The following is a 27,990-nucleotide window of genomic DNA, read 5'->3' on the forward strand; positions in this document are numbered from 1 at the left end:
TGATTTATGATTTATGATTTATGTTTTGTAACCATGTGATACTTGATTCGTGAAGGTATTGATCAAGGATGCAACTGTTATACTTACCTGAAAATGTTTACTATAAGCTCAGAAATGATGGTAGATCGAATGAGTTTTTTTCTGAGGCAACAGTAACGTCTGTACCCATTAGGAATATTCGTTCTTACATTCGAATGAGATGGCAACTAATACATATAAACAATAAAAATCTTAGCAATCTTCTCGTAACATCAATTATTTTTTATGTAGAAAGGTCATGTAAACCTTTCACGACTACTGAAACAGACAGTATGATATCTTTGCTATTAAAGATCCGTCTTTTTAAATTTCTAAAGTGCTATCTGAACAACTCTAAGATGACAGCGTAAGGAAATTTTGAGCACGAATTTATATTCGATCTTCTGCCGTAATCAAAACGAAAATGTTTTAAATTATTTGATCCCTGTTATCCACAATTTCTGTAAATTTTACATCACATCACAAACGAACAATTGAACTTCATATTCAACAACATAAAGCAATACGAGATTTGTTATTAGAAAACATATATTTATAAAATTAAGTTTTTAACATAATAAACATCTTGCCAATTGGCAAGAACAGTCTGCCTGTTGACAAGTTCTATCATACTAAAATGAGCTTCAACGTTTGTTTTTATAATCTATAACCAACTATACATTCAATCCCATTTTCATTAGTTGAATTCTTTTTTCACTTTTTTATGGTTACATCGTGAACCAGAATGAAGTTTTCTTGTACACCTGCCAAAACTTTAGCCCTATAGACAGTTGGATGGCGGCGCGAACATGTTTTCCGCCCCGGTTGAATGGAAATGAAATGGGACGCAATGCAGTGAGCTTTCAGAAATCTAGTATCGAACAGAATAAAACTATAATACATAACACAAATTCAAACAGCCTTTTATCTCGGTATGGAATCGCGGAGGAACTGCGATGTTCGTGATACATCGCTGCAGGGTGATCGCCTGAAAAAAAATGCAAAAAAATTATTGAACTGAACCATTTCATTACGCCACGATAATTCGTACCTTTAAAAATGTGCACCACGACACTAGCTGGCTGGGAATTGCTTGGAACACATGTATAATTCCCCGAACGCTCTTTTGTAGCATGATTGATGGTGAGCTCCGAATAGTGAAAATCTGAAAATGATTGAATATTAATGTAAACAGTATCATTTATACGTGGAATTGAGCAATAGTGCATAACAGCAGCATCCATATGTTAATAATGTGTATTTTGAAAAATTTTGGGGAATTGATTTAGGAATCAATCTAAATGTTTACTAAAACTATAAATTTCCATGAATCTAAATTTCAAATGAGTCAGTTATTGGATCGCATTAAAAACATAAATATTTTGAGTGATATACCTCCTGGGATGAAGGAAATTATTGCAGTATGAATTTGAGTGAGATTCGATACATTTTTTCCAACTCATGAATTCATCAAATTATAATTTCCCATAAATAATTTTATTAGCATTGATATCAGTCAGGAGATTCTCAAAAAAGTATTTTTAAGCACTATCCTAGAATATATGTGTGAAAATCGGACTTGAAAGTTGATCTAAACATCTTCAATGCTAGAACCGAAGTTCTTTTTGAATTCTCAGTTTTATTGCTTGAGTGATAGTAGTGAGCTCAATTCGTTAGCGTCCTTTATCGTCAATTTTATATGGCGATTAGTCAGCAATGTCATCAAAAAAAAATTTTTCGGATAAAATATTATATGTACTTTTCCTGATTACCTTTTAGTAACTGCAATTATATTCCAGATTTTTTTCAAATACGTATTTTAGGTCGTTGTGGGATGATTCGATGATGACATTGTAAGGGAACACGTATCAACCGGATAACGTTGTTTGAGCGCATAGAACTTTATATAAAACAAATTGTATGCTTATTTGTGTAGTACTAATATGACTAACTAGGGATTGATCTCGCATGGAGTTTAAAGAAAACACACTTGTAAGAAATTCTGTTCGGTTCATTTGTGGGGTATTTGTTTAATGTACTTGAACTATGAATTTCCACTTACACATTTACAGATGTGATAGACTGTTTTTTATATGCAATATATATATATATATATATATATATATATATATATATATATATATATATATATATATATATATATATATATATATATATATATATATATATATATATATATATATATATATATATATATATATATATATATATATATATATAAAGACAAGCAAGTGTAGTAGGTGATCACTAGTATGACTTTAATATTGACAATTAATATCGTCCAAACTACAATGAATACCAATACAGGCAATTTCAAATTAATACGCTTATCTATCGTAACGGTAAAAGAAAAAATCTATTCTTAACCACCTAGTGGTGTAATAATGCCTTTCTCTTGTCATTCAAACAGTCTTGTTAAAACATATATTTTTGGATCGGACAATTTCTAACTAGAATGTGGGCTAATTTTTATCACAAATTTATTCAAATTGTTGCGGTTAGTTCAGAAAAGCATGACTAAAAGTGTACGTTGCATATTCGACAACGTTCTCGAAACCAAAAGAATCATCAATACAACATTTGTACTTGATAATTGGTTATTTGGAAAACACAGTGCAGATAGAGAAAAAGCGTTTTGTAGGTTACGTCACTTATGCCAATATATCTTCCGAGATGGAACAGCCACATGATCATCAAATTTGATATGCCATGCAATAGTAGCTATTAAACTAGTTTAAGTTTTTTTTTTTTTTTCAATAGTATAATATATATTTTCAGGCACACTGCTTAAGCTCTAAGATGCCAAGGGTATTTCCTAATCTTAATTAACGACTAACTTAAAACTAGAATAGTATCATTAGATTATGTCGTCTAGAATTTTTGAAAAAAGCTTTTAGCTGGTATTCGGCAGGTGTCGGTGAATTGAATATTGCATGAATTCCAAATGGTGCTATATATGGCCGCTTCCTTTCGGTTCGTGTGGGTCCGCGGGAAACACCCCCAGGCTACGAAGGCCCGGCGGGTGGCCCGCATGCTGGTCATCGTCTGGAGCGTAGGACCGTAGGCGGTGATGGTGATGTTACGAAGAGATGAGAAAATAAAAAAAGTAAATATTGTGAAAACCGAGGTAAATAGGGGGTATGGAAACAAAATGTCTGAAAACTACAGAGATCTAATTAGTTGCCATCGAGATGGTGAAGAGACATGGAAGGGGGGAACGAAAAGTTAGTGACAAAAAAAGATCTTGTTAGTTCCAATGAAGATGGTGGACAGGGACGGTGATCGAGAGAATCGAGCGGATGTTAGTGTCGAACCTGTAGGTGGAGATTATACTTTCTGAGCGAGGTATAACAGATTACACTTGGATATTAATGTGTTTGAGGTACTGGTATATAAGAAGCATATAAGAGATATCCCGACTAGCCAACACATCTCGGACCGGAACTTCAGGTGGTCTACCTCGGGCCCTTAGGGAGTCCTTTAATAAAGACCTGGCGTCACGATACTCCGTACACGTCCATACGACATGCTCGATGTCCTGATAACCGTCACCACAAGCGCAGAGACCGCTCTCCACGATTCCAATACGCCGGAGGTGCGCGTTGAAGGTGTAATGGTTTGACATGAGCCGAGACATCACACGAATGAAGTCACGACTCACGTTCATCCCCCTGAACCAAGGTTTCGTCGATACCCTAGGGATAATGGAATGCAGCCATCGTCCCAGTTCGCCATTGCTCCATGAAGTTTGCCAACTTTCGAGAGTTTTCTGACGAGAGATACTGAAAAATTCATTGAAGCAGATTGGTCTTTCATAAATATCACCTTCTAATGCGCCCACCTTAGCCAATGAGTCTGCCTTTTCATTGCCCGGAATGGAACAATGCGAAGGGACCCAGACTAACGATATTAAATAAGACCGTTCAGATAAAGTTCTCAAATGTTCCCGTATTTTCCCCAGGAAATATGGGGGATACTTTCCTGACTTCATTGCCCGGAGAGCTTCTATTGAGCTTAGACTGTCCGTGACAATGAAGTAATGGTCTTTGGGCAAGGTTTCAATGATCTCGAGGGTGTACTGAATAGCAGCTAATTCTGCGACGTAGACTGAAGCCGGATCACTGAGTTTGTACGAAGCGGTGATGTTCTGATTGAAGATTCCGAAGCCTGTGGACCTGTTGATGTTTGATCCGTCAGTGTAAAACATCTTTTCACAGTTGACTGTTCTAAATTTATTATAAAAAATATTTGGGGCCACTTGAGGGCGCACGTGGTCCGGAATTCCACGAATTTCTTCTCTCATGGATGTGTCGAAAAACACAGTAGAATTAGTAGTATCCAAGAAATGAGCACGGTTGGAAACAAACGAAGAAGGATTAATATTCTGAGCCATGTAATCAAAATACAAGGACATAAAACGGGTCTGAGAATTGAGCTCGACAAGCCTTTCGAAGTTTTCAATCACCATCGGATTTAAGATATCGCATCGGATTAGCAATCGATATGAGAGATCCCAGAATCGGTTTTTCAACGGTAAGACGCCCGCGAGCACTTCGAGACTCATCGTATGAGTCGACTGCATGCAACCTAAGGCAATACGCAAACAACGATACTGAATTCTTTCCAGTTTAATGAAATGGGTGTTCGCGGCAGATCGGAAGCAGAAGCATCCATATTCCATTACGGACAATATCGTTGTTTGGTACAGCCTGATCAGGTCTCCTGGGTTTGCACCCCACCAAGTTCCGGTTATTGTGCGAAGAAAATTGATTCTCTGCTGGCATTTTTGTTTCAGATATCTAATGTGACATCCCCAGGTGCCTTTGGAGTCGAACCAGACCCCGAGATATTTAAATGTGAAGACCTGAGCTATGGTTCCACCCCCTAGTTGAAGCTGTAGTTGTGCTGGTTCTCGCTTTCTTGAAAATACGACCAGCTCAGTTTTCTCCGTAGAGAACTCGATACCCATTTGAAGAGCCCATGTCGACAAGTTGTCGAGGGTATCTTGTAATGGTCCTTGGAGATCGGCAGCTTTGGGTCCTATAATGGACACAACGCTGTCGTCGGCAAGTTGTCTTAGCGTGCAAGATGTGTTGATACATTCATCAATGTTGTTTACGTAAAAGTTGTATAAAAGGGGGCTTAAGCATGAGCCCTGAGGAAGACCCATGTAACTGAATCGTATTGTCGACAAATCACCATGTGCAAAATACATGTGTTTCTCGGACAATAGATTATGTAAAAAGGTATTCAAAACCGGCGAAAGACCATGCTGGTGCAGCTTCTTAGATAGGATATTTATAGAAACTGAATCAAAAGCCCCCTTGATATCTAGAAATACTGATGCCATTTGTTCTTTACGAGCAAATGCCATTTGAATTTCGGTTGAGAGCAACGCAAGACAATCGTTCGTTCCTTTACCCCTGCGGAAGCCGAATTGTGTATCTGAAAGTAAACCATTAGTCTCGACCCAATTGTCTAGACGGAAGAGAATCATTTTTTCGAACAACTTCCGGATACAGGAAAGCATAGCAATCGGCCGATACGAATTGTGATCGGAGGCTGGTTTCCCAGGTTTTTGAATGGCGATAACTCTCACTTGTCTCCAGTCGTGTGGAACAATATTACCCTCGAGGAACTTGTTAAACAAATTCAGCAAGCGCCTTTTGGCAGAGTCAGGAAGCTTTTTCAACAAGTTGAATTTAATTCTGTCTAACCCCGGGGCCTTATTGTTACACGACAAGAGCGCAAGTGAGAACTCTACCATCGAAAACGGTGTTTCGTTTGTATTCGAAGTCGCGGCGCGGGATATCTTCTGTTCCGGAACAGAATCAGGACATACTTTTTTAGCGAAATCGAATATCCAGCGGTTAGAATATTCCTCGCTTTCGTTCGTTGTGTTTTGGTTGCGCATTCGTCGGGCTGTGTTCCAAAGAGTGCTCATCGATGTTTCTTTTGTTAATCCGTCAACAAACCGTCGCCAGTAACCTAGTTTCTTTGCTTTAACTAAGTTCTTCATTTGCTTATCTAGCGCTGCGTAATTTCTATAATTATCAGGTGTTCCATATTTTCTGAACTTTTTGAATGCTAAAGATCTTTCCGCGTTCAGTGATGAGCACTCTTTGTCCCACCACGGGTTGGGAGGACGAATGTTAGTATTCGCGCCGGGTATACGTTTCGTCTGAGCTTGAATCGCAGTGTCGAGAATCAAGCCAGCCATAAACGTATACTCTTCCTCCGGAGGAAGTTCTTGTGTTGTTTCTAGTTTCTCAGATATCGATATTGCGTAGCATTTCCAATCAATATTTCGTGTGAGGTCATACAAAACATTGATTGTTTCCGATGGTCTTAATCCGCTGGCGATTGAAATTACGATAGGCAGATGATCGCTACCGTGGGGATCAGGGATTACCTTCCACGTGCAATCCAACCGTAGCGAAGTCGAGCAGAGGGATAAGTCCAGCGCACTTGGTCTTGCTGGTGGTGCGGGAATTCGTGTCATTTCTCCCGTATTCAAGATTGTCATATTGAAGTTGTCGCAAATATCATGGATCATAGCTGATCTGTTATCATCATGAAGACAACCCCATCCCGCACCGTGAGAGTTAAAGTCTCCTAAAACTAACGTCGGTGCGGGAAGAAGTTGCATGATACTGCTGAGCCAGTGGTACCCAACTGAGGCTCTAGGGGGAATATAGATGGAAGCAATACAAAGGTCCTTGCCTTTAATTGTGACATGACATGCGACAACTTCAATACCTGATATCGAGGGGAGGTTAATTCGAAAGAAGGAATAGCACTTTTTGATCCCCAAAAGTACTCCTCCGTAGGGATTATCTCGATCCAGGCGAATAATGTTAAAATCGTGGAAGTTTAGTGATACATCAGAAGTTAACCAAGTTTCGCACAATGCAAATGCGTCACATTTCAGATTATTCACTAAGTATTTAAAAGGATCTATTTTCGGGATGATACTTCTACAGTTCCACTGTAAAACAGTGATCGAATCCTTGACCTCGTTCGAAAAATTAGCCATCGAAGGAAACGATTGCTGAGAGGAGGGGCCATTTTGCAGTCAGCTGCATCAAAAACATTTTAACTTTTGGCAGGAAAGTCATCAAAATACCTTTTAGGGGGTCAGAAATGTTGAAGACGGAAAATATAAAGTCCACAATGTCACTGAATTTTACAAGTCCAGCACTTGATGTGTTTTCTGGTTCCTTGGGGACTTTCGGGGTTTTGGGTGTCCCCGGAAGTGTTGGATATTCTTTCTCCGATTTCAAGTCTCCGGAACTAGGAGCTTTTGGCTTCTTCTTTTCGTTTTTTTTACCAACACTTCCTTCTGCTGTTACTTTTGGAGGGCCTTCAAGAGATATCTTCGAACCCTTTCTAGGGAGTTTAGGAGATGATATATTTTTCCTCTTCCTAAAACTACGAGGGACAGTTGAAGATGTACCTTCTTGAGGATCGTCAGAGTCGCAATCGTCCGCAGACAAACAGGTGTAGGGGTTCTGTTCAGGTGGTGTGGCGATTTTCAGCATTTCTGCGAACGAGCGGTTTGATCGTTGCTTGAGAGATCGTTTCAAATGATCTCCACGCAATTTATACGCAGAACATGCTGTGAGGTCATGCGGGGCCGCCCCACAGTAAAGACACTTTTCAATGTCTCTGTCGCAAACGCCATCCGCATGACTCTCTCCACACTTCGAGCAGCGGGGCCGATTTCCACAATGGGAAGCTGTGTGTCCTAGTTGTTGACAACTAGTGCAATTCATTACCCGTGGTACGAAAAGTCGTACAGGTAGACGAACCCTGGCCAGGAGAACGAATTTCGGCAAAGCCGAGCCGGAGAAGGTCACCCGATACGAGTCCGAGTGGGGATAAGACTTTGTCCCATCCGCGGCGATCGATACTGAATGCAAACGTTTGCAGTCCAGTATCTTGACATTCTCAAGCAAGGGATCTTTAAAACATCCGACCCCATGTTTGAGAATGTCCTCGCATGTCAGACTTGGATCCGTGATCACTCCGTCTATCTCGACTTCGCGAGCTGGTATATAAACGCGGTAGTCCCGCGTAAAGTGATCGTTTCGAGCGATCTCATTAGCATGTTTCAGACTGGTCAACGAGACCCTGAGCTTATCGGGACGAATTTTTGAAATAAATTTCAATGTTGTATATTTCGACTCCAAGTCTTTAGATATTTTCAAAATATTAAGCGGTTTATTCTTCTCTTTGGTCCGAAAATAAACCACATAAAGGCCGGCCGAGGGTGAAGGCTCTTCGGGATACTGTTTAACCCGGTGAGTCTTACTATTTGGGGCAGATTTAAAATCTGTTTCCATTTTATCTTCGGGGGGCAGGGGAGAATTTAATGGACTTGCCATAGCGCGGTTGAGGTTCCGCGCAAATTATAGGGGGAGTCAAAATATAAGACGATAAAGGGACACGAAGGGAAAAAATATTATACTTAGCTAATGATCCGTAGCAACTCGGCCGCTGAGGCCAAGCGTTAGTTACAACGACCTCCGAGAATAAATATGCACACAGCACCGGTTCACGGCACCACACTAAACGTCGGTTCACTGTTCTTATTGTTTTAACACAATAGCACCCGGCACTGTCTAACGGTATTTATTGTTTATACTGTATTGATCTACTGCACAAGCTCACGAACAAAAGATCTGATATTAAATGACCTTGAAACGGATTAGAATGGATTAACGCACAGCTGCTCTAATGCAAACTACCATCCGATCGATACGACGGTCACGAAAGGAATGACTAGTTTAAGTTTGTTATAATCGATTCACCCATCTTCGAGAAAATTCTGCAGAGAGAAATAAAAACCGTTTTGTCAATTACGTCACTTATACCAGATTATCTCCGGAGTCGGAAGTGATAGCCACTTCATCTTTAAACTTGATTCACAGGCCAGCAGCAGCTTTCAAACGAGCCTAAGTTTGTTAAAATTGGTTCAGACAGCTCCGAGAATATTGAACGGAGAAAAAAGGCGGGTGGGTAATGTCAGAGACATAACTGGATGTCGTGAATACGAAAACAACTGACATGTTCCTTCACACTTCCGAATATCAATTCGTTGATCAATTGTATGAATTACGCAAGCATTCCCCTTTTCCACATTTTTCGCAAAACAAAGAAGGCTTCACTTAATCTAGATTACTGTGAATTTCACACAGCGAAAAGTGCAAAAATCTAACCAAACTGTTCTAAATTTGCACTAATTTGAGGATATTTCCTTTCGATTTGCGAACAACAAATCCTAATAGTCCTTAGAAAACTTTTAGAGCCATTAGAACGGCTGATTTGGTGTAATGCTCTCCACCGTTGTTTTTTCGCCAGTGCAAATGACTGGCAGCTGTGACGTAATCGCTCTTGTCGGAAGCGAAACTAGCTTTGCAAGCAACACAAAATACATCTGCTCGCAGTGGCGATAGAATCCAAACTGATCCAATTTTTTTTGAGTGGCTTGTTTTTACCTGTTTTCGTTTGTAGCTTTTTCACTAATGGGCGGTCCTAACGGCTATAAAAATAGCAGCATATAGAATTTTAATTTCGATATTTCATTTCGGATTTGCATTTCATTGAAAGAAACTATCCGGATGCTGTACGGGATTCATTCCTGCCTTTCAGAAGGACCAAATTGAGGAACTCACTACGATATTCACCACTTTTCGGAACATTTTTTTCGAACAAATTGTTGAACAGCAGCAGATATTTTGTTCTCTTCCTCAGAACGCGTTCTGATTGGCTAGTGTTGACATGGGTCAAATGAGACAGGGTTTTCAATAGTGTACTATTGAAATACTTCAATGCTTTTTCATTACACGCTTAAGTTGAAAAATTCCGATTCTATTGGTAGTTAGATTATATAAATCCTTTCACAAATCACTGAGCTGTGAGCTTTAAAAATACGAGGAAGAAAAACGCGCTTCATGAATTATCATCTTTGATACTCGTTTATACCAAACATTTCAGAAAAATTTAATTTTGAATTATTTGAGATTATGTCAAACAACTGAATATTTTATCATAAAATTGTGATCATATTTCCGAAGGCATGTAGCAAAAATTATGTTGATTCGTTAGATACAACAAGAGATATTCACGATCAAAAACTTATCACTCTCTCAGAGGGTAAATTTTGAAAAGGCACCCCATAGTAGAGTAAGTCGTATTCACGACAAAAATGCGTTTAGTCTGGTACATCACTTATATCAATATACCTCCGGAAATGGAAGCGACAGCCAGAAGTCAAAAGACATTTGATCTATGAACTTGATCAATGGCTTTCAAATGAGTCTAAGCTAGTTGAAATCGGTTAAGCCATCTCTAAGAAAATTAAGCGGTAAAAAACAAACGCGTTTTGTCGGTTAAGTCACTTATACCATCATATCTCCAGGACCAGAAGTTACAGCCATTTGATCTTTGAACTTAATCGGTGGCCCAACAGAAGCTTTCAAACGAGCCAAAATTTTGTTAAAATCGGTTAAGCCATCTTCGTTTATTCTGCAGACTGAAAAATTGCGTTTTATCAGTTACGTCTCGCTTGATCTTTAAACTTGAACTACCTAATAGTTGCTTTCAAACGAGCCTAAGTTTGTTAAAATCATCTCCGGGAAAGTTGTGCGGAGCACAATATGCGCTTCGGTTGTTTCAATTATACCAATATATCTCCGGAGTCAGATGTGACAGCCACTTGATCTTTAAACTTGATACACAATTCAATAGTAGCTTTCAAACGTGTCAAAGCTTGTTATAATTGGTTCACCCATCTCGGACAAAATAGAACGTAGAGAAAATAAATGCGTTTTATCGGCCACGTCACTCATGTCTTCATATCTCGAGAACCCAATAGTAGCTTTCAAACGAGTTTAAGTTAATCAAAATCGGTTTCACGAGCATAATGAGCGGAGAGGAATATCTTTAAAATGGTCCACATACACACTTTTTCCGATCTCGTCGAGCTGAGTCGATTAGTATATAATACTACGAGTCACCGGAACTCGGATCAAAAGTCGGTTTCCCCAGCAATTCTATTACCTTTCTATAGAGAAAGACAAAAATGTATAAATGAAGTGGCAGATCTGCTGTCAGCCGGAACATAAGCGTTAATTTACATTCTTAGGAATATGTCCATTGTTGCAAACCACAAAACCAGTTCTCTTCGCTGTCGTTGAAAGTTCAAAAGAGAAATATCAGTTTGTTTGGTACGTTTTTCTAAACAAAGTGTTTTTTTTTCTTCAAGCAGTAACGGAGAAAACTGCTTTTGCGATTACCAACAAAGACAGTTTTCCTAATATTGCAGGTAGAACGTTAATCGTAATCGTTTCAAGCATTTGTTTATCAAGACGCGGCTGCTTCTCGCAGTCACTAGATACTACGAGTATCGTACAAATATTTTTTTCCTTCCACACAGGCTTTGGTCATTGTCAGCGTCGTTATGGACCACATTATGAAAAGTTTTAAAAGTTTGAATGAAGGTCGTCAAATGGTGAGATAACTAAGTCCTCACAAGTTCCTATCTCATGCCTCCCCGTGTGTCTATGACGACATTTAGTCAATAAATAGAACAGCGTCGACTGGGTGCTATCGCCTTTTGCGTTAGTGAAATTTTTATCATAGTATATTACAATATATAATGCTGTTGTTTATTACATCATGTATTATTCATATGAATATTATTATTATTATTATTATTATTATTATTATTATTATTATTATTATTATTATTATTATTATTATCATTATTATTATTATTATTATTATTATTATTATTATTATTATTATTAATATTATTATTATTATTATTATTATTATTATTATTATTATTATTATTATTATTATTATTATTATTATTATTATTATTATTATTATTATTATTATTATTATTATTATTATTATATTTCCTGCAGTACTGCGAAGAAAGAAGAGCATAACTTTCACTGTGACATTAACTGTTATATTGTATCATAGCATATTATTTCATATATTATCATCTTAAATCATTTTATTTTATGATATAATATGTTGTATGGGAATATACTGCATTGCATTATATTATATTATATTATATTATATTATATTATATTATAGTACATTATGTTATATAATATTAATATTATTTGTATCATATTGTATTGTATTATGTTTTATTAAATTATACCATATTATATTGTAATGTATTATATTATATTATATTGTATTAAGCTCTGTTATATCGACAACGGGGAGGGCGGGAAGTGCATCAGGGTATCTTACAAGTGAATGACTGGATGGTGGAGTGGATTGCCAACCTCAGTCTCGTGGGGGAAGCTTAGTGTTCTTCCTTGAAGGTCTGAAATGCGTGAGACGCACCCTTCTAACAAACAAATCATCAGGCGGGCTGAAGCTGGTATAGCGGAATTCTTTATTATATGGCCGGATGTTCTTGCTGGAAGGCGCCGGGTCCTCAAACCCCATTTTGGCCTTCTTAACAGCAGTTATATGGAAGCTATCTGATAATAAAATTCGGATCTACTGTAAGTATACCCGCATACACTGGTAATGCCTTGAACTGATGGTGGCTCACACATACATACATACTTACATGCATTTGCTTCTCTCAGACATTCTGATTCATCACTAATAATGACGACGTGCTTAATGCCAAGACTTTGACTTAACGATTTAAAAAGGCAATTTTTGTGAAATGCAAAAGTGAATACGTCCTTTTTAAAAATCAGTCGTGAGTCGGATTGACCCCTCCATCGGTTCAAAAACTTATGGTTTGCCATACTGAAGCCATGTGCAAAATTTCATCCAAATCGCAGAAGGTGGATTCTGATTTTGTCACTTTTTCATTTACTCATTCCTGGAATTGCTCTATGGGCAGTCTATTTCAGCTTACCTTAGCTCAAAATTCTATTAATTGGCCTTGAGCGACTTCCCCTGATTGCTACTCCGTTCTTAACTCTAAGTAAGGTTGATTCATCTCCTCAACCATGACCGAATGTAGATCGAATTAGAAGTAGGAAGGGATGTTTTAGTTACCGTATATGTCACTACTGAATCCAAAAATGTCATGGAAGGGCTCTTCTTAGTATAAATTTCCATAATTCGTGTACTAAATGACAGTTCTAATATTATCCCATATTCTAATATATCCGATTATCGATTGTATACAGTACATACAAAAATAAATTGTTTTCTTCAATGTAATTTATAATAAAAAATCGTTCGATAAAAACAGTGCATTTGAGTAGTTTTTAACTAGTGAGTACCGAAATACTAATATGATATTTAGTAATATGTTTTATCAAAAACTAACCGTTGTGCCTGCATTCGAAATATAATAGGTTTTAAGCACTTTGTATGGTGGATGCTACGGCGAAGAAAAACCAATGCTTATTGCCTTACGAAAGAAACGTACACTGGACCCTCAATTTACGGGCAAAGTCGGGGGTGCTTATATTAACTTTTGCGCAAATTAAGTAAAACATCGCATTTTTTTCAAATTTTCCGCGTGAAAAGAGTTTTTTTTTTACTTCCATTCGATTTTAGTGTAAATAACACAAAAAAATCTAACTATGTTCATACGCAAAATCATCTAGGACCATCTGAGTATATTTTGAGACTACGGGAATCCGTAAGAGATATTCCAAGATCCAAGAATTACTTGAAATATTGTCCTTAGAGACTACACTGTGCCACAGCACGAACTACAACGGTAGTGCATATTTTTTGTTCGTTGTTCATATTTCTAGATCTACACATTACTTACTTGTCTATTTATAGCTGTTCCAGGTATGTTCTTAGTAGTCCAAGAACTTCAGTGAAAACAAAACTTTAGATCTTTATGAGCAATCTGCAACTTATGTATAATTTTTCAATACTGGTGATAACCGTGGAGCTACATAGTGCCTACTTGTCTATTTTGATTTGATCCAGGAACGTTCACGGTCATCCAAGAACTTTAGTAAAAACAGATCTTAAGATCTACACAAACAATCCGCAGCTTTTGTGTAGTTTTTCAATGCTGCCTCATAGTTATGTAGCCCCATATTGCTTACTTGTCTATTCTGATACTTTCAGTCATCCAAGGACTTCAGTGAATCGCGAGTATGTAGTGTGAAGATTATGCTTATTCACGCACTTTTTTATTTTGGTAGATCTTACGGTCTAAACTGAAGATTGATTTTGAATGCTGTAGTTCATCCACAATAGACTTATTTATTGCATGTTGTATAAGTATGGGTCGAGGACAAAAAGTTCATTGACGCAGTTCTTTGTGCTGGTAGATCTTAAGGCCTAAACTCCAGGTAGTTTTTGGATAACCTAGAATATTCACAATTAGCAAATGATTTGCATGTGATTTCACGAACATGAACCGTGTAATACGATCGTGATAGCTCTCTTGGTTACGCTGGTAGATCTTAAGGCCTATACTCCAAGTAGTTTTTGGATGAACAAGCACTACCTCATAGTTCATTACAATGATTCAACTAATTGAATGTGATACCACGAGTATGGAACACAAAAAAGAAACTCACAAATGTAATCGATTTCATTGATAGACCTCAAGGCCTATATTCCAAGGAGGTTTTGGATGGACAAGAACTTCAGAACAGAACAGAACAGAAATTACCAAAGTATTTCAATTTGATGAATATAGTACTACGAGAATATACCGCACTCAAAAGCAGATTTTGATAGTTTTTGATTTTAATGACCAAATAAACTTCTTCAGTCATACCGGTATTCGGTTTTCTATGCCGGAAGGTACCCAAATATTTTATTTGGAACGCACTACGATTTCTCTAAGATGATTACAATGATTTTCAAGAATTTTTATTCAAATAAAATGATTTATAATCCCATAGGTGAATTTAAATTACTTCGGCCACAAAGCAAAGCATTGGTATTACAATCCTGTAGTGGAATTTGACCTTCTGTTTCAATAGACTTCGCAGCCGATTCAGAGTGTACAGAACCAGTGCATGGCTGGTGCTACGATTCTACTGACACTACGAATCCTTCCAGATCGGGGCTCGAACATACGACAACTGGTTTGTAAGACCAGCGCCCTATGCATTGAACCGCCAACCCGGAACGACTTCGGCCACAACGGTTTCCGAATTACGATTCCAAAAGTATCAGGAATAGAGGAGCTCAAGCATTTCCTCCAAAAAAGCAAAAATGATTTTCATAAGCAAACATTCAAATTGAAAGGCTTATGGCCCCCAGAAATATTGATTAATTTTCTCCGATTCCGATTCCGATTTCTGATTGTGAAATTACAGTGTGATGAGTTTTTGAAATTCAAATCGACATGGAAGATGACGATACCAAAAAGTCTTCAAAATTGGGCTCAAAAAAAATTTATTCGTCAAATTGATGCATACGAACCGTTTTGGTTCCTGAACCCCGGACCCAGAAGTACCGTAAATAATTACCAAAAACTCTAAAGTGGACCTCACTTTGACATCTCATAGAATGCTGAATCTATTGTCACACGTCTAGATTCAAAGGAATAATTTTATGGTTTCATTATTTTTTTCTTTTAGATTCGACTTACAGTTCCGTAATTACAGTGATCGAAATTTCAATTTGTCACTTGAAAAAAAACACGTTTAGTGCAATCGCCGAGAGAACAACCACAACTAAAAACTTTTCTGAATAAAATTGACTTCTACAGCAGAAACAAATGAATCCTTCAGACTTTTGTACGAAAGCCAGTTTCTACAGGGATTAAATATTCTTTCTACAAGAGAAAGGAAGAAGAATCAATCAAAGCTCAAATTTATGAATTATCATCAAAGTAAGTAAAGCGTGACAAGTGGAAAATTTTTAATTTCCTGAATATTTTTTCACAAACGTTGGTCAAAAACAGGTACAAATCTTATAGAACTGATTGATAAATGCTTCGAGTTTACGAGTTTACAGAACTTTAGTTTGTTGGCATATAAATTTAATTTGGAGCTACTGATTCCCCTTTTTCTGTTTCGAAAACACCGAAAGTAGTGCAGAAAAACTTCACAATTAAAACTCACTTCGATTTCTCATCGATCCTTGAACCGATTTTCACAAATCTTGGTTTAATTTAAAGCTCATACTTAAATTTCATCCAGATTGGACTTCTGGTTTAGCAATTACAGGGCGATGAATGTTAATAGTTTCAAACTGCCATATAAAATGACATTACAACACCGGTACGCCCGGGACGTGCTAGCACTGAAGAAAAAAACACAACACGAACGATGCGTGCCTTGTCCTATTTCGTACACGCTTATAATGGAAACGAAACAATTGCGAATGTCTATTACTGGTGTGTGATTTTGGTAAAACATGTTTGATAAAAATCTTAACTGTTTTACGATAAATGCGACCGAAAGAATTAAAGAATGTTAATGAATTGAAATTTACTATCGGGATTTCAAGCTTCGCGATGTATATGCAGTGATGTATGTAGTAATGTCAATGAAAACACTAAATAACATTAACATACATACTGTTATGAAAATTGTTTTTTTTTCATAAATATTTCATAGGCAATATACCTGCCTGCTCTGCAATATACCTGAACTGCTCTGCACTGATGAGTCAAAGACGAAACGTAAAAATAATGAAAACGGTTATGTGCCCTAGCACAAAATTTGGCTAACCCCTAAATGACCATACCTGCATCGGCCAGAAATAGTCGAAAACACGTTTTCGTTGGGCACGTCAGAAAAGACATTGCACTTCGTTGCAAAACAAAAAGTGTTCTGTAAATAGCAGAAACTTTACGTCTGCTTAGCGGTTCAAATTGAACTGCCGAGTTTAGCACTAAGCAGTTCAATTTGAACTGCTCTGCACTGATGAGTCAAAGACGAAACGTAAAAATAATGAAAACGGTTATGTGCCCTAGCACAAAATTTGGCTAACCCCTAAATGACCATACCTGCATCGGCCAGAAATAGTCGAAAACACGTTTTCGTTGGGCACGTCAGAAAAGACATTGCACTTCGTTGCAAAACAAAAAGTGTTCTGTAAATAGCAGAAACTTTACGTCTGCTTAGCGGTTCAAATTGAACTGCCGAGTTTAGCACTAAGCAGTTCAATTTGAACTGCTCTGCACTGATGAGTCAAAGACGAAACGTAAAAATAATGAAAACGGTTATGTGCCCTAGCACAAAATTTGGCTAACCCCTAAATGACCATACCTGCATCGGCCAGAAATAGTCGAAAACACGTTTTCGTTGGGCACGTCAGAAAAGACATTGCACTTCGTTGCAAAACAAAAAGTGTTCTGTAAATAGCAGAAACTTTACGTCTACTTAGCGGTTCAAATTGAACTGCCGAGTTTAGCACTAAGCAGTTCAATTTGAACTGCTCTGCACTGATGAGTCAAAGACGAAACGTAAAAATAATGAAAACGGTTATGTGCCCTAGCACAAAATTTGGCTAACCCCTAAATGAATATACCTAAGGTTTTCTTAACTGTGGCATCCACAATACATAGTACTTTACACCTAATACATTTCCAATATCATATTAGTATGTTGGTGTTTATAAGTTTATCTAAAGACTGTTTTTATCAAGCGATTTGCTATTATAAATTACATTAAATGAAATACATTTATTTTGTACATGATCTTATAACTATTTCAGGTTTGTTTGTATCAGTTCACCGACCTGGAAGGATTCGTAGTGTCAGTAGAATTGTAGCACCAGCCATGCACTGGCTCTGTACACTCTGAGTCGACGGCAAAGTCTGTTGAAACAGAAGGTCAAATTCCACTGCAGGAATGTAACACCAAGGCTATTGGTTGAACTCATGTAAGAAAAAGAAGTGTAACATGAAATAAAATTTGAATTGGAACTCCAATAGACTTAATGAAATCATAAAGAAGTTTCATGTAAGGAAGGTCACGACAAACAAAAACGTCGCGAACTGGGTCTACCTTGTTTACGCAAGGAATTTATTAGTTGAGATCTGACATCACGATACTCCACAATTATTAGTTTCGGGAAGTCCAATTCTAAGGAGATGTGTATCTAACGTGTAGTGATTGGAAATGAGTCTGGACATCACACGAATGAAGTCCCTACTCACATCCAGTCCCCTGAACCATGCCTTTGTCGATATTTTATTAATAATTGAGTGCATCCACCGACCCATATCACCTTTATCCCAAGAAGCTTGCTAGCTGGCACTATAGAATTCGTTGAAAATCTCTCATAAATTTCACCCTCAATAGCACCACGTTTGGCTAAAATATCGGCTCTTTCATTACCTGGAATGGAGCAATGAGCCGGGACCCAAACTATTGTGATTTGATAATTATTATTCAGTATGTCGTTCAGGCACTGTTTTTATTTTTATAAGTTAAAGTGAAATACAGTTCAGCTATCTCCGAGAAAAACAAGTGCACAGAAATTACACGGAGATTTTGCGTAATAACCGAACAGATTCGAGTTGGTTTTCACAGTGATTTTAAAACCTTAATATATGAAAAAGGCAAAAACTAGATTGGATCATATCTGAGATTTGCTTTCTGCAACTTAACATTTGACTATCTTTTTTAGATAAACTTGGTCTCCGATATTTTAAAAACTACACCAAGTTGCATAATATCAATAATCTTGAGCTACTCTAGTTTTAACATACATTAATCTTATGTCAAATTGAGGATTCAAAACTTTCTACCGAATTTTGTCTCGAATTAAATGGTGAACACAAGCCATGACAGTCTGGTTTATTGAAACAGTGCCTTACCAACTTTAACTTGGACTACCAACCTTGAGCCTTCAAATATAAATATAAAACAACAAAATACATAACATATTTTTATGGATCGGTCATCTACTCGAAACCTCAATTAGTCACCATTCCTAATGGATTAATCTAATCAGTTTGATGATATCATTTATGCTGAGCGCGAAAACATTACTAATTTTATTGTTTAATAGATATGGGTGCATGAGTGAATGAAGATGTAAGTACATGATTTATTCATACTAACCTGCCTCGGTGGAAACATTGATGCCTCTATCAATGTCATAATTTATCATCCGATTATTGTGGTACCAAAATATGAATGCGGAAGCCTCGGTGCTTTGAACGACACGGCATATCAATTTCAGCGTCGAATCAGGTGTTAAATACTTCACTTGCGGTCCGACTATTTCAGCGCGGGCTTCTGAAGAGATATAGAATGAGACACAGTTAGAAAAAAAGGTAATATAGGGAATAAGTGAAAATGTACATGAATATGAAACATGCAAATTTCTGAACCGATTCGCCAGCTGACTCTATTTCATCCATTCACTTCAACACTACGCTATGTACATTGATGTTCATGCCAGACGGGCTCCTTCCGTTGGCAGCCCTTTACAGTTGTGATGCCATTATTATTCCGTTAGCACAGATTGCCTCTCAAAGTCAATCGTGTCGTGTGCTAGTTGTACATACGACATACGCAGGATTTCGGATTTCGATATCTTTCACAACCGGATGCTAAATAGATATATACTGCAAGGATTCTTTGGCAGTGGAACGGCATGTGCGATATGCAAGAAAACACAATTCCAGCAAATATAACATTCGGCTTAGTCGTTCACCGAAATACAGCCAATAAACTGATTATGGCGCATAAATCCAAATTTCTACCACATCCCAACAGATTCGCTGTTTTTCTTTGTCGTAAAATCCTTCGTATGGCACCATGTGTCGAACCGTTATCTAATCTGGTCTGAGATTTCAGACTTTTTATTAACCGTAAAGCAGAGCTGAAATCAATTTGCAGTATTTTACTGTTGGTTTTGGAATACACAGCAGATCATGTGAAATCCCTTACTACTTGGTTGATGATAATAAACTAACCGTCAAAAAAACGAGTTGTCCTGTCTAATTAGGATAGTTAAATCAAGTACTTCGTCCCCCTCCGTCAACTATGGTGAAAGAAATAACCGATTTCGAATAAGCATATATTTTATAAGTGCAAACTATATAACTGAAATGAATTAGACCTCCCATATTTGCACTTCGATCACTTTGATCAAATGTTAATCAGTCAAAACAAACATTTTATAGCAAAGCGGCACCCGTTAGTAATAATCGAGCTCTGCTTGTAAGACAAATTAGAGCATTTTGAAAAAGAACGAACTGTGCTTTGAAAAATACTTTCAAATCACTAGCAACACATTGAATTATATAACTTAATTGAATGTGTTAATTTTAAATGCATGTAAGTTTTTCAGGAACTCCAAGGCTTTCGGATGATCAGAATATTAGTTTGGTACCGTTCTATAAGATAGAATGAGTGGGATAAAATATTTAACAAAAATTTGAAAGTCATACTCTACGCGACAAAAAATATGAAATTTACAAGTAAAGTAAATCCATGTTTGTATCATTGTATTTTATATCATTTATTTATACCCAGCGTAAACCAATTGTGTTCGTTCACCGGGTGCAGATGTATGATTCAATGTATAAAATCATATTTCGTCAAATGCCTGAATTTTACAAGAAACTGGTAAATTAGAGTCAAACATACCTACACTCTTAGAAAAAATGAAATTTACGCTTGACGTAAATTCAAGTATGCCGTAATTTCTTCGGTGATGACACAATATTACATCTACTAACATGTAAACATAAATTTTGCGTCTGTATCGATGTGAGTTTCAGCTAAAACAACTGTGAAGTTAATGATATGACTTATCTTTAAATGCTTTGTATTGTGAATGTAAGTAAATCGCGACGCTCCTTTTATGTGCATCTATAAAGATGTAACATTTTTTAAGTGTGTAGCGTTTAACGCAGTAACGTAAAATTAAATATTGCAACGTGTAAAAAGAATTCAAAATGCATGCATATAAAATCAAATCAACTGTAAAAATGCGTCATTTTTTATGCTCAAAGATTGGTACCAAATATTGATCTCAGCAAATTCACACCGGGAATCCTCTTGCTCTGGATTGACAAGTTTTCATTTCTTCAATACTTTGTCGAAGACGCTATCAAAGTTTTTGGCCTAGAATTCGTTGTAAAATGTGATCTCCTTCTATCATTCAAGTTCGCAACCGATTTCGAGGGTATAAGACGATGCAACGGATACTAAGAAACCATCCAGATCATGACTCCAACATATAACAACTAACTATCGACCCAGCTGTTTCTGAGAAAATGAAGACAGTTCCGTTTTTGAGTTCTCGACCACTATTTCCGGTACTTCTGCAACCGGTATAGCAGAAATCGGTTTGTTTGGCCAGCAACCAAGGATGGCTTTTATCGTATCAAAGAACGCTCACTCGCAACTCTTCCACGATTGAATCATTGCCATCAAAAAGAAACGGGAATCATCGCAACAAAAAAACCGGCATGGTACATTTAACATAGAATAGACACTAGTGCGAGAGCGAATTTCTCTCGGTAAACCGTCTGAGAATCAACGGCTAGCACGCTGCTGTGGGGATTCTTTCTGAAGCAACAAATGGTCGCTTATTCTCGTTTCGCGATCCGATTCTGTATGGGCAGTGGATAATTGCGATAGAATCATTTTACTATTGCCACTTATTCTAACTATGTACGTATAACCTTTGTATAATTTGTGTCTATGAAAATGTATGTGAATGCTCCACACAAAGGTTTTTAAATATTGCAACCTAGTATGAGAATCATCAAGTCGAATCATCGATTCGATTTTCTGCGATAATTGTCAACTTCCGATTCTCTCTTGGTAAATTCCACACAGCGGCGATCATTATCAGACTGAATTTTTTTTTAAGGGCCATGAAATACTCAGAATATGAAGTGGAGCGAAGAAATGTAGAAAAATTCTCTCGAGGTTCATGCATTGAGAGACTCGAATTCTTGTAGCATCTTCTACCGGATTAGAAATGTTGTATACAATATAGATAAAAATCGAGCAGCTTCTGTCAAATTTTCAGCAATCACCAACACTGCCCGCAACTAGCATAAACTATAAATCGAAATTGTTTTGAATCAATTTTAGAAGAATTTTTACGTTTTTTGCATTTTCGCTCTATATGACAGGTTGCAATTTTATACAAACTACTAGCGGACCCCTGCACACTTCGTAGCGCAATAATATTAGATTAGATGTAGAAAATCAAAACTACTTATCAATTTTAATGATTATTGAAGAAAAATATCATCAATGCTCTATGATAGTGGCCCCAACCTTTTTATATCACCGACAACAGGACAAAATACATAAAACCGATGGTTTGCCGAAACGCAAACAGGCAGCGTACAATTTACCAGACTTTTATTGACGGTAATAGAAAAGTTAAACGGACGAGAACATGACGTTCAAATTGAAATGGCATAGCAGTGGGCATCATTGGAATGCGTGAAATGAAAACCTTTTCTTTTTCTAATTTGCCATTAGAAATAGTTGTCTCGACAACATTTGCGATTAACTTTTGAACTTTTGTCTGTACTTGTACTATTAAACTTTTTTCTGTACTTGTTCCTCTATTTTCTGCACTTTATTTTGTACTTTGTGTGCTTGTTTCTGTAGTTTGTGTGTTTGTTCCTATAATTTCTGTGCTTGTTTCAAAATTTGTTCCTGTACTTTCTGTACCTGCTTCAGTATTTTCTGTATATGATCCTATAACTTCTGTACTTATATCTGTACCATCTGCACATTCTGTACCTTTTTCCGCACTCAATTGTGCCAGTATTTCCTATACACCCAAACCTCCGTTTACGAACACTTTTTATACGTTACCTCTTTTAACGTACCTCTTTTTACGAACCAAATCCCAAATAAAGTAATTTTTTTTTACGAACTAAATCCCAAATAACGTAAACTTTTTTTACGAACCTACTTCGTAAAAAGAGGTTTTGTCATTCATCGAAAGCGATTTCCGACTCCATGGAAACTACTACAATATGGGTATTTCTGGAATTGATTTAAAGAGTAGGTTCCGGAAAATGATGTTTGAGGTATTTAGGAAATCCAAGATGGCGACTTCCGGTTGATTGATATTCCTCGAAAACCCTTGCAATATGGGTATTTTCGGAACGGAATTGATGAGTAGATGTCGGAAAATGATGTGTGAAGTGGTTCTGAAATCCAAGATGGCGACATACTGTTTGTTGATATTCCTTGAAAACCCATACAATATGGGTATTTTCGGAATGGGGTTAATGAGTAGATGTCGGAAAATGATTTTTGAGGTGGTTCTGAAATCCTAGATGTCGACTTCCGGTTTATCGATATTCCTTGAAAACCCTTGCAATATGGGTATTTTCGGAACGGAATTGATGAGTAGATGTCGGAAAATGATGTTTGAAGTGGTTCTGATATCGAAGATGGCGACTTCCGGTTTGTTTATATTCCTTGAAAACCCATACAATATGGGTATTTTCGGAACGGAATTGATGAGTAGATGTCAGAAAACGATGTTTGAGGTGGTTGTTAAATCCAAGATGGCGACTTCCGGTTGATTGATATTCCTTGAAAACCCTTGCAATATGGCTATTTTCGGAACAGAATTGATGAGTAGATGTCGGAAAATGATGTTTGAAGTGGTTCTGAAATTCAAGATGGCGACTTCCGGTTGATTGATATTCCTTGAAAACCGTTGGAATATGGGTATTCTCGGAACTGAATTGATGAGTAGATGTCGGAAAATTATGCTTGAAGTGGTTCTGAAATCCAAGATGGCGACTTCCGGTTTGTTAATATTCCTTGAAACCCCTTACAATATGGATATTTTCGGAACGGTATAGTGTGCTAAAGGAATACCAAGTTAAAGGAAAATGGCAAAAACTTTCAAACGATACTAATAAACCGGAAGTCACTGTTTTGCATTTCAAAACCACCTTAAATATAATTTTCGGACGTCTACTTTCAAATCTCTTTCCGAAAGTACCCATATTGTAAGGGGTTTCAAGGAATAACAACAAATCGGAAGTTACAATCTTAAATTTAAGAACCACCTCAAACATCGTTTTCTGACAACTACTCATAAATCCCGTTCCGAAAATACCCATATTGTAAGGGTTTTCAAGAAATATCAACAAACCGGAAATAGCCATCTTGAATTTCAAAACTATCTCGAACATCGTTTTCTGACATCTACTCATCAATCCCATTCCGAAAATATCCATATTGCAAGTTTTCAAGGAATATAAAAAAAAAACCGGAAGTTGCCATCTTGGATTTAAGAATCTCCTCAAACATTGTTTTCTGACATCTACTCATCAATCCCGTACCGAAAATATCCATATTGTAAGGGTTTTCAAGAAATATCAAGAAACCGAAAGTCGCCATCTTGGATTTCAGAACTACCTCAAACATCGTTTTCTGATATCTACTCATTCCCCGTTTCGAAAATACCCATATTGTAAGGGTTTTCAAGAAATATCAACAAACCGGAAGTAGCCATCTTGAATTTCCAAACTACCTCAAACATCGTTTTCTGACATCTACTCATCAATCCCATTCCGAAAATATCCATATTGCAAGGGTTTTCAAGGAATATAAAAAACCGGAAGTCGCCATCTTGGATTTAAAAATCACCTCAAACATTGTTTTCTGACATCTACTCATCAATTCCATTCCGAAAATACCAATATTGTATGGGTTTTCAAGAAATATCAAGAAACTGGAAGTCGCCATCTTGGATTTCAGAACTCCCTCAAACATCGTTTTCTGATATCTACTCATTAACCCCGTTCCGAAAACACCCATATTGTAAGGGTTTTCAAGGAAAATCAGCAAACCGGAAGTCGCCATCTTGAATTTCAAAACTACCTCAAACATCGTTTTCTGACATCTACTCATCAATTCCGTTCCGAAAATATCCATATTGTAAGGGTTTTCAAAGAATATCAACAAACCGGAAGTCGCCATCTTTGATTTCAGAACCACTTCAAACATCGTTTTTCGACATCTACTTATCAATTCCGTTCCGAAGATACCCATATTGTTAGGGGTTTTAGGCAATCTCAATAAACCGGAAGCCGCCATCTTGGATTTTGAAACGAGCCCAAACATCATTTTCTTGCACTTACTCTTCACATCCGTTCCGAAAATAAACATATGATGCGCGGTTTCCACAATAATCACACAAAACTTTTTTTACGAAGTAAGTTCCATATAACGTAAACTTTTTTTACGAACCAAATCCCAAATAACGTAAACTTTTTTTACGAACCAAATCCCAAATAACGTAAACTTTTTTTACGAACTACCTCTTTTTACGAACCCCCGTTTAGTTCGTAAATGGAGGTTTCGGTGTACTTGTTTCCCTCATTTCTGTACTTGGTTTTGTTCTTTCTGCACTTGTTCCTGTACCTTCTTTATTTTTTCCTGAATTCAGCTTCTGTACTTGTTACTTTTATTTCTGTACCTGTAGCTGCCTCTGTGAATTTCTCACAGCTCAAAAATTATCTTTGGATGGAAATTATTTCGAATACTCTTAAATTAGAATAATCGAACGACCCTCATGATTGCTCGAGATTAGTGAAGTAGAATGGTAGAGTGTTCTGTAAAAATGAATCATCTGACAATTGTTTTTGATTCGATCTCAACATTTTTCCCCAATTCAGGTACACACGTACACTTCGCACTTTAAAAAAGTTTTTTCCTGCTCTTAAAAGTCCCAAATGATTCAAGCAAAATACAACCAAAATCAGTTTGACGGTTTATGAGCAAGAGAGTGAATCATTCGAATAGGTAAAACATGTCGATGAGTTCCCAAATCTCGGTTCAATCGATGTAATTTAAAAACAGAAGTAAACGGGATGGTTTGAGTACATTGGACGAAACTGTTCATAGTTACTCAAATGTAAATAATTTGAAATTTCGGAATACTCTGGGTTGATATAATTCGAATATTTGGAGACGTTTGGACTTAAATCAATAACCGAACTTGCAATTTGAAGTAATTGACGAAATTTGGAGGTAGTTTCGAGAAAAATTTTCACAAAACCCCGTTCAAAAAATCCTTTAAAGATATAGCACGGGAAATGCTTATGAAAAATTTAAGCCGAAAAAACATGAAACATCCTTCTAATTCGAATGGAATCGTTCCAAAAAGTAGAAAGCCGAACAGTTTTGGTGTTTGAGTTAACGGTCTTAATTTGAAGTGGCAGCTGAGGTGTGCTGATCCTGTTGTCTCATTGCATTGTGAAAGCAATAGTTATATCTATCAAGAAGATACAATTCACATTTCTGGAATTTTACGAAAACAACGAATGATAAAAAAAATCACTTTCTTATGTTATAGTCGTTTTATAATTTGACTTCACGGTATTGAACCAAAATTTATATATCGGAAAATGACCTGTATGCTGTTCACTTAGCGCCCTCACTTAATTGAACATGTGATTCGAAATAAAGAAATACGTGAATCAAGTAGGCTCAGTGAAATTTTTGCACAAATAAGCTCGTTTGGCACCAGACGGTTTTATTTATAATCTAGTATTCATATTTTGCTCTCCAGCGGGCAGCAGCATTGCATAACTCGATACGCGCCAAACAATCATTGGAGATCTAGCATGCATTGAATGGAAAAATTCCAATTCTAAACGAACCAATTTTCTAGTTTCTCTCTATTTTCCCGAAGGATTTTCTTTATGTACTATAGCCTAAAACCTCCGCATAAATGTCACCTTTCGAACAAAAAAAATCATTTGAAGTTCGGCCCACGCATACCAGAGAACATTAGCAACACACACTTTTTTCGCTATTATTAATATATATATATATATATATATATATATATATATATATATATATATATATATATATATATATATATATATATATATATATATATATATATATATATATATATATATATATATATATATATATAGATTTCCCTGTATTTCCGGAACCGGGCGCCAAATCTGGATAAATTTGTCATCAACTTATGAAAACATAAAACTTTTCATTTAAATTTGAAATTGCGAACATTGCTCTGACCGTTTCTAAGAAATTGGAGTAATTTTCGGTTCGAAACACACGAGCACTTTCCCTGTTTGTTTGAAGCCAGTTTCGAACCTAGTTTCAACGTGATTGAACTAAAAATCGAGTCAGTTTCGAATCTGATTCTTATATCAGGTTCGTTCACACCCCCGTTGCTAAGTGCGAACCCAACCCAGTTTCGTGAAAAGTGGTTGTTTGGTGAAACTACCCTGGTTCAGTTTTAGTTTTCTCAAGCGAAAACGACAATAGTCTGTTTCAATAACTCATTGTAATAATGCGGTATTAGGAATTTGGATGTCCTGAGAATCCAGCACAGGCTATTTACGCTCTACGGAACGTTAAAATGATCAAATTTGTTTATTCACAGTTGCTACTCAGCCAATGCCAACTGTATTGAGCAGAGAATCATTTGCCGAAATAACATAATTAACTATAAAAAGGTTTCGTCCGCAATTACGAAACTGTTACAAACAGTGGCGCTACGACGAAGTAAATGGTGGCCGAAAACTCCGGGCAGCTCGAAACATGGCAGAATCTAGTATGCTGGTTTGTATCAACCTTACCGAGATGACTTACGAGCAAATGGATTTCAAAAGCACGAAAGCTCTGACTGCTCTGCTTCGTTGGGTCTGCGGGCGGTTTAGTACGCTTTTGGATGTTAGCCAAACCACTTTCTGCTATTTTTCATCAGTGTGACATTGTGATTCTGGCATCTCGCGCTATTGTTTTCACATGGGAAGAATACTGTTATCACTACGAAGCAAATATGAAGTTGAATGTTATATTACTGATCATTTTAGTGTGCAATGTATTTACATTTCTCGTGCTTATAAATTTATGGAGAGCAAAGTTATAAATCCTATAAACACACACTTGAATATGGCTCATCAATTTCTGTCAATGTTGAATTTGGGTCGGAATTGGCAAAGTAACAAATGTGATTCTTTGATATAACTTCCCCTTCGACAGCAATGATGAGACGTTTAACGTT

At 36.9% G+C, this 27,990-nt stretch overlaps 1 protein-coding gene across 7 annotated transcripts in view; it reads right to left on the reverse strand.

The window, feature by feature from the left end:
* Positions 1–555: 555 nt before the first annotated feature.
* LOC131435115 (lachesin-like) overlaps positions 556–27,990 on the reverse strand; it is a 122,362-nt gene continuing 94,927 nt past the window's right edge. For all 7 annotated transcript variants that reach the window (XM_058602659.1, XM_058602658.1, XM_058602652.1 and 4 more), the window contains 3 exons: positions 19,047–19,223; positions 1,070–1,183; positions 556–1,006 (listed from right to left, as the gene is read on the reverse strand). In XM_058602659.1, coding sequence (XP_058458642.1) covers positions 882–1,006; positions 1,070–1,183; positions 19,047–19,223 — 416 coding nt within the window. In that variant the 3' untranslated portion in view covers positions 556–881. The remainder of the gene's footprint in view (positions 1,007–1,069; positions 1,184–19,046; positions 19,224–27,990) is intronic.

Source organism: Malaya genurostris, chromosome 3 (assembly GCF_030247185.1).
Source record: "Malaya genurostris strain Urasoe2022 chromosome 3, Malgen_1.1, whole genome shotgun sequence".
Classification (NCBI taxonomy): domain Eukaryota; kingdom Metazoa; phylum Arthropoda; class Insecta; order Diptera; family Culicidae; genus Malaya; species Malaya genurostris.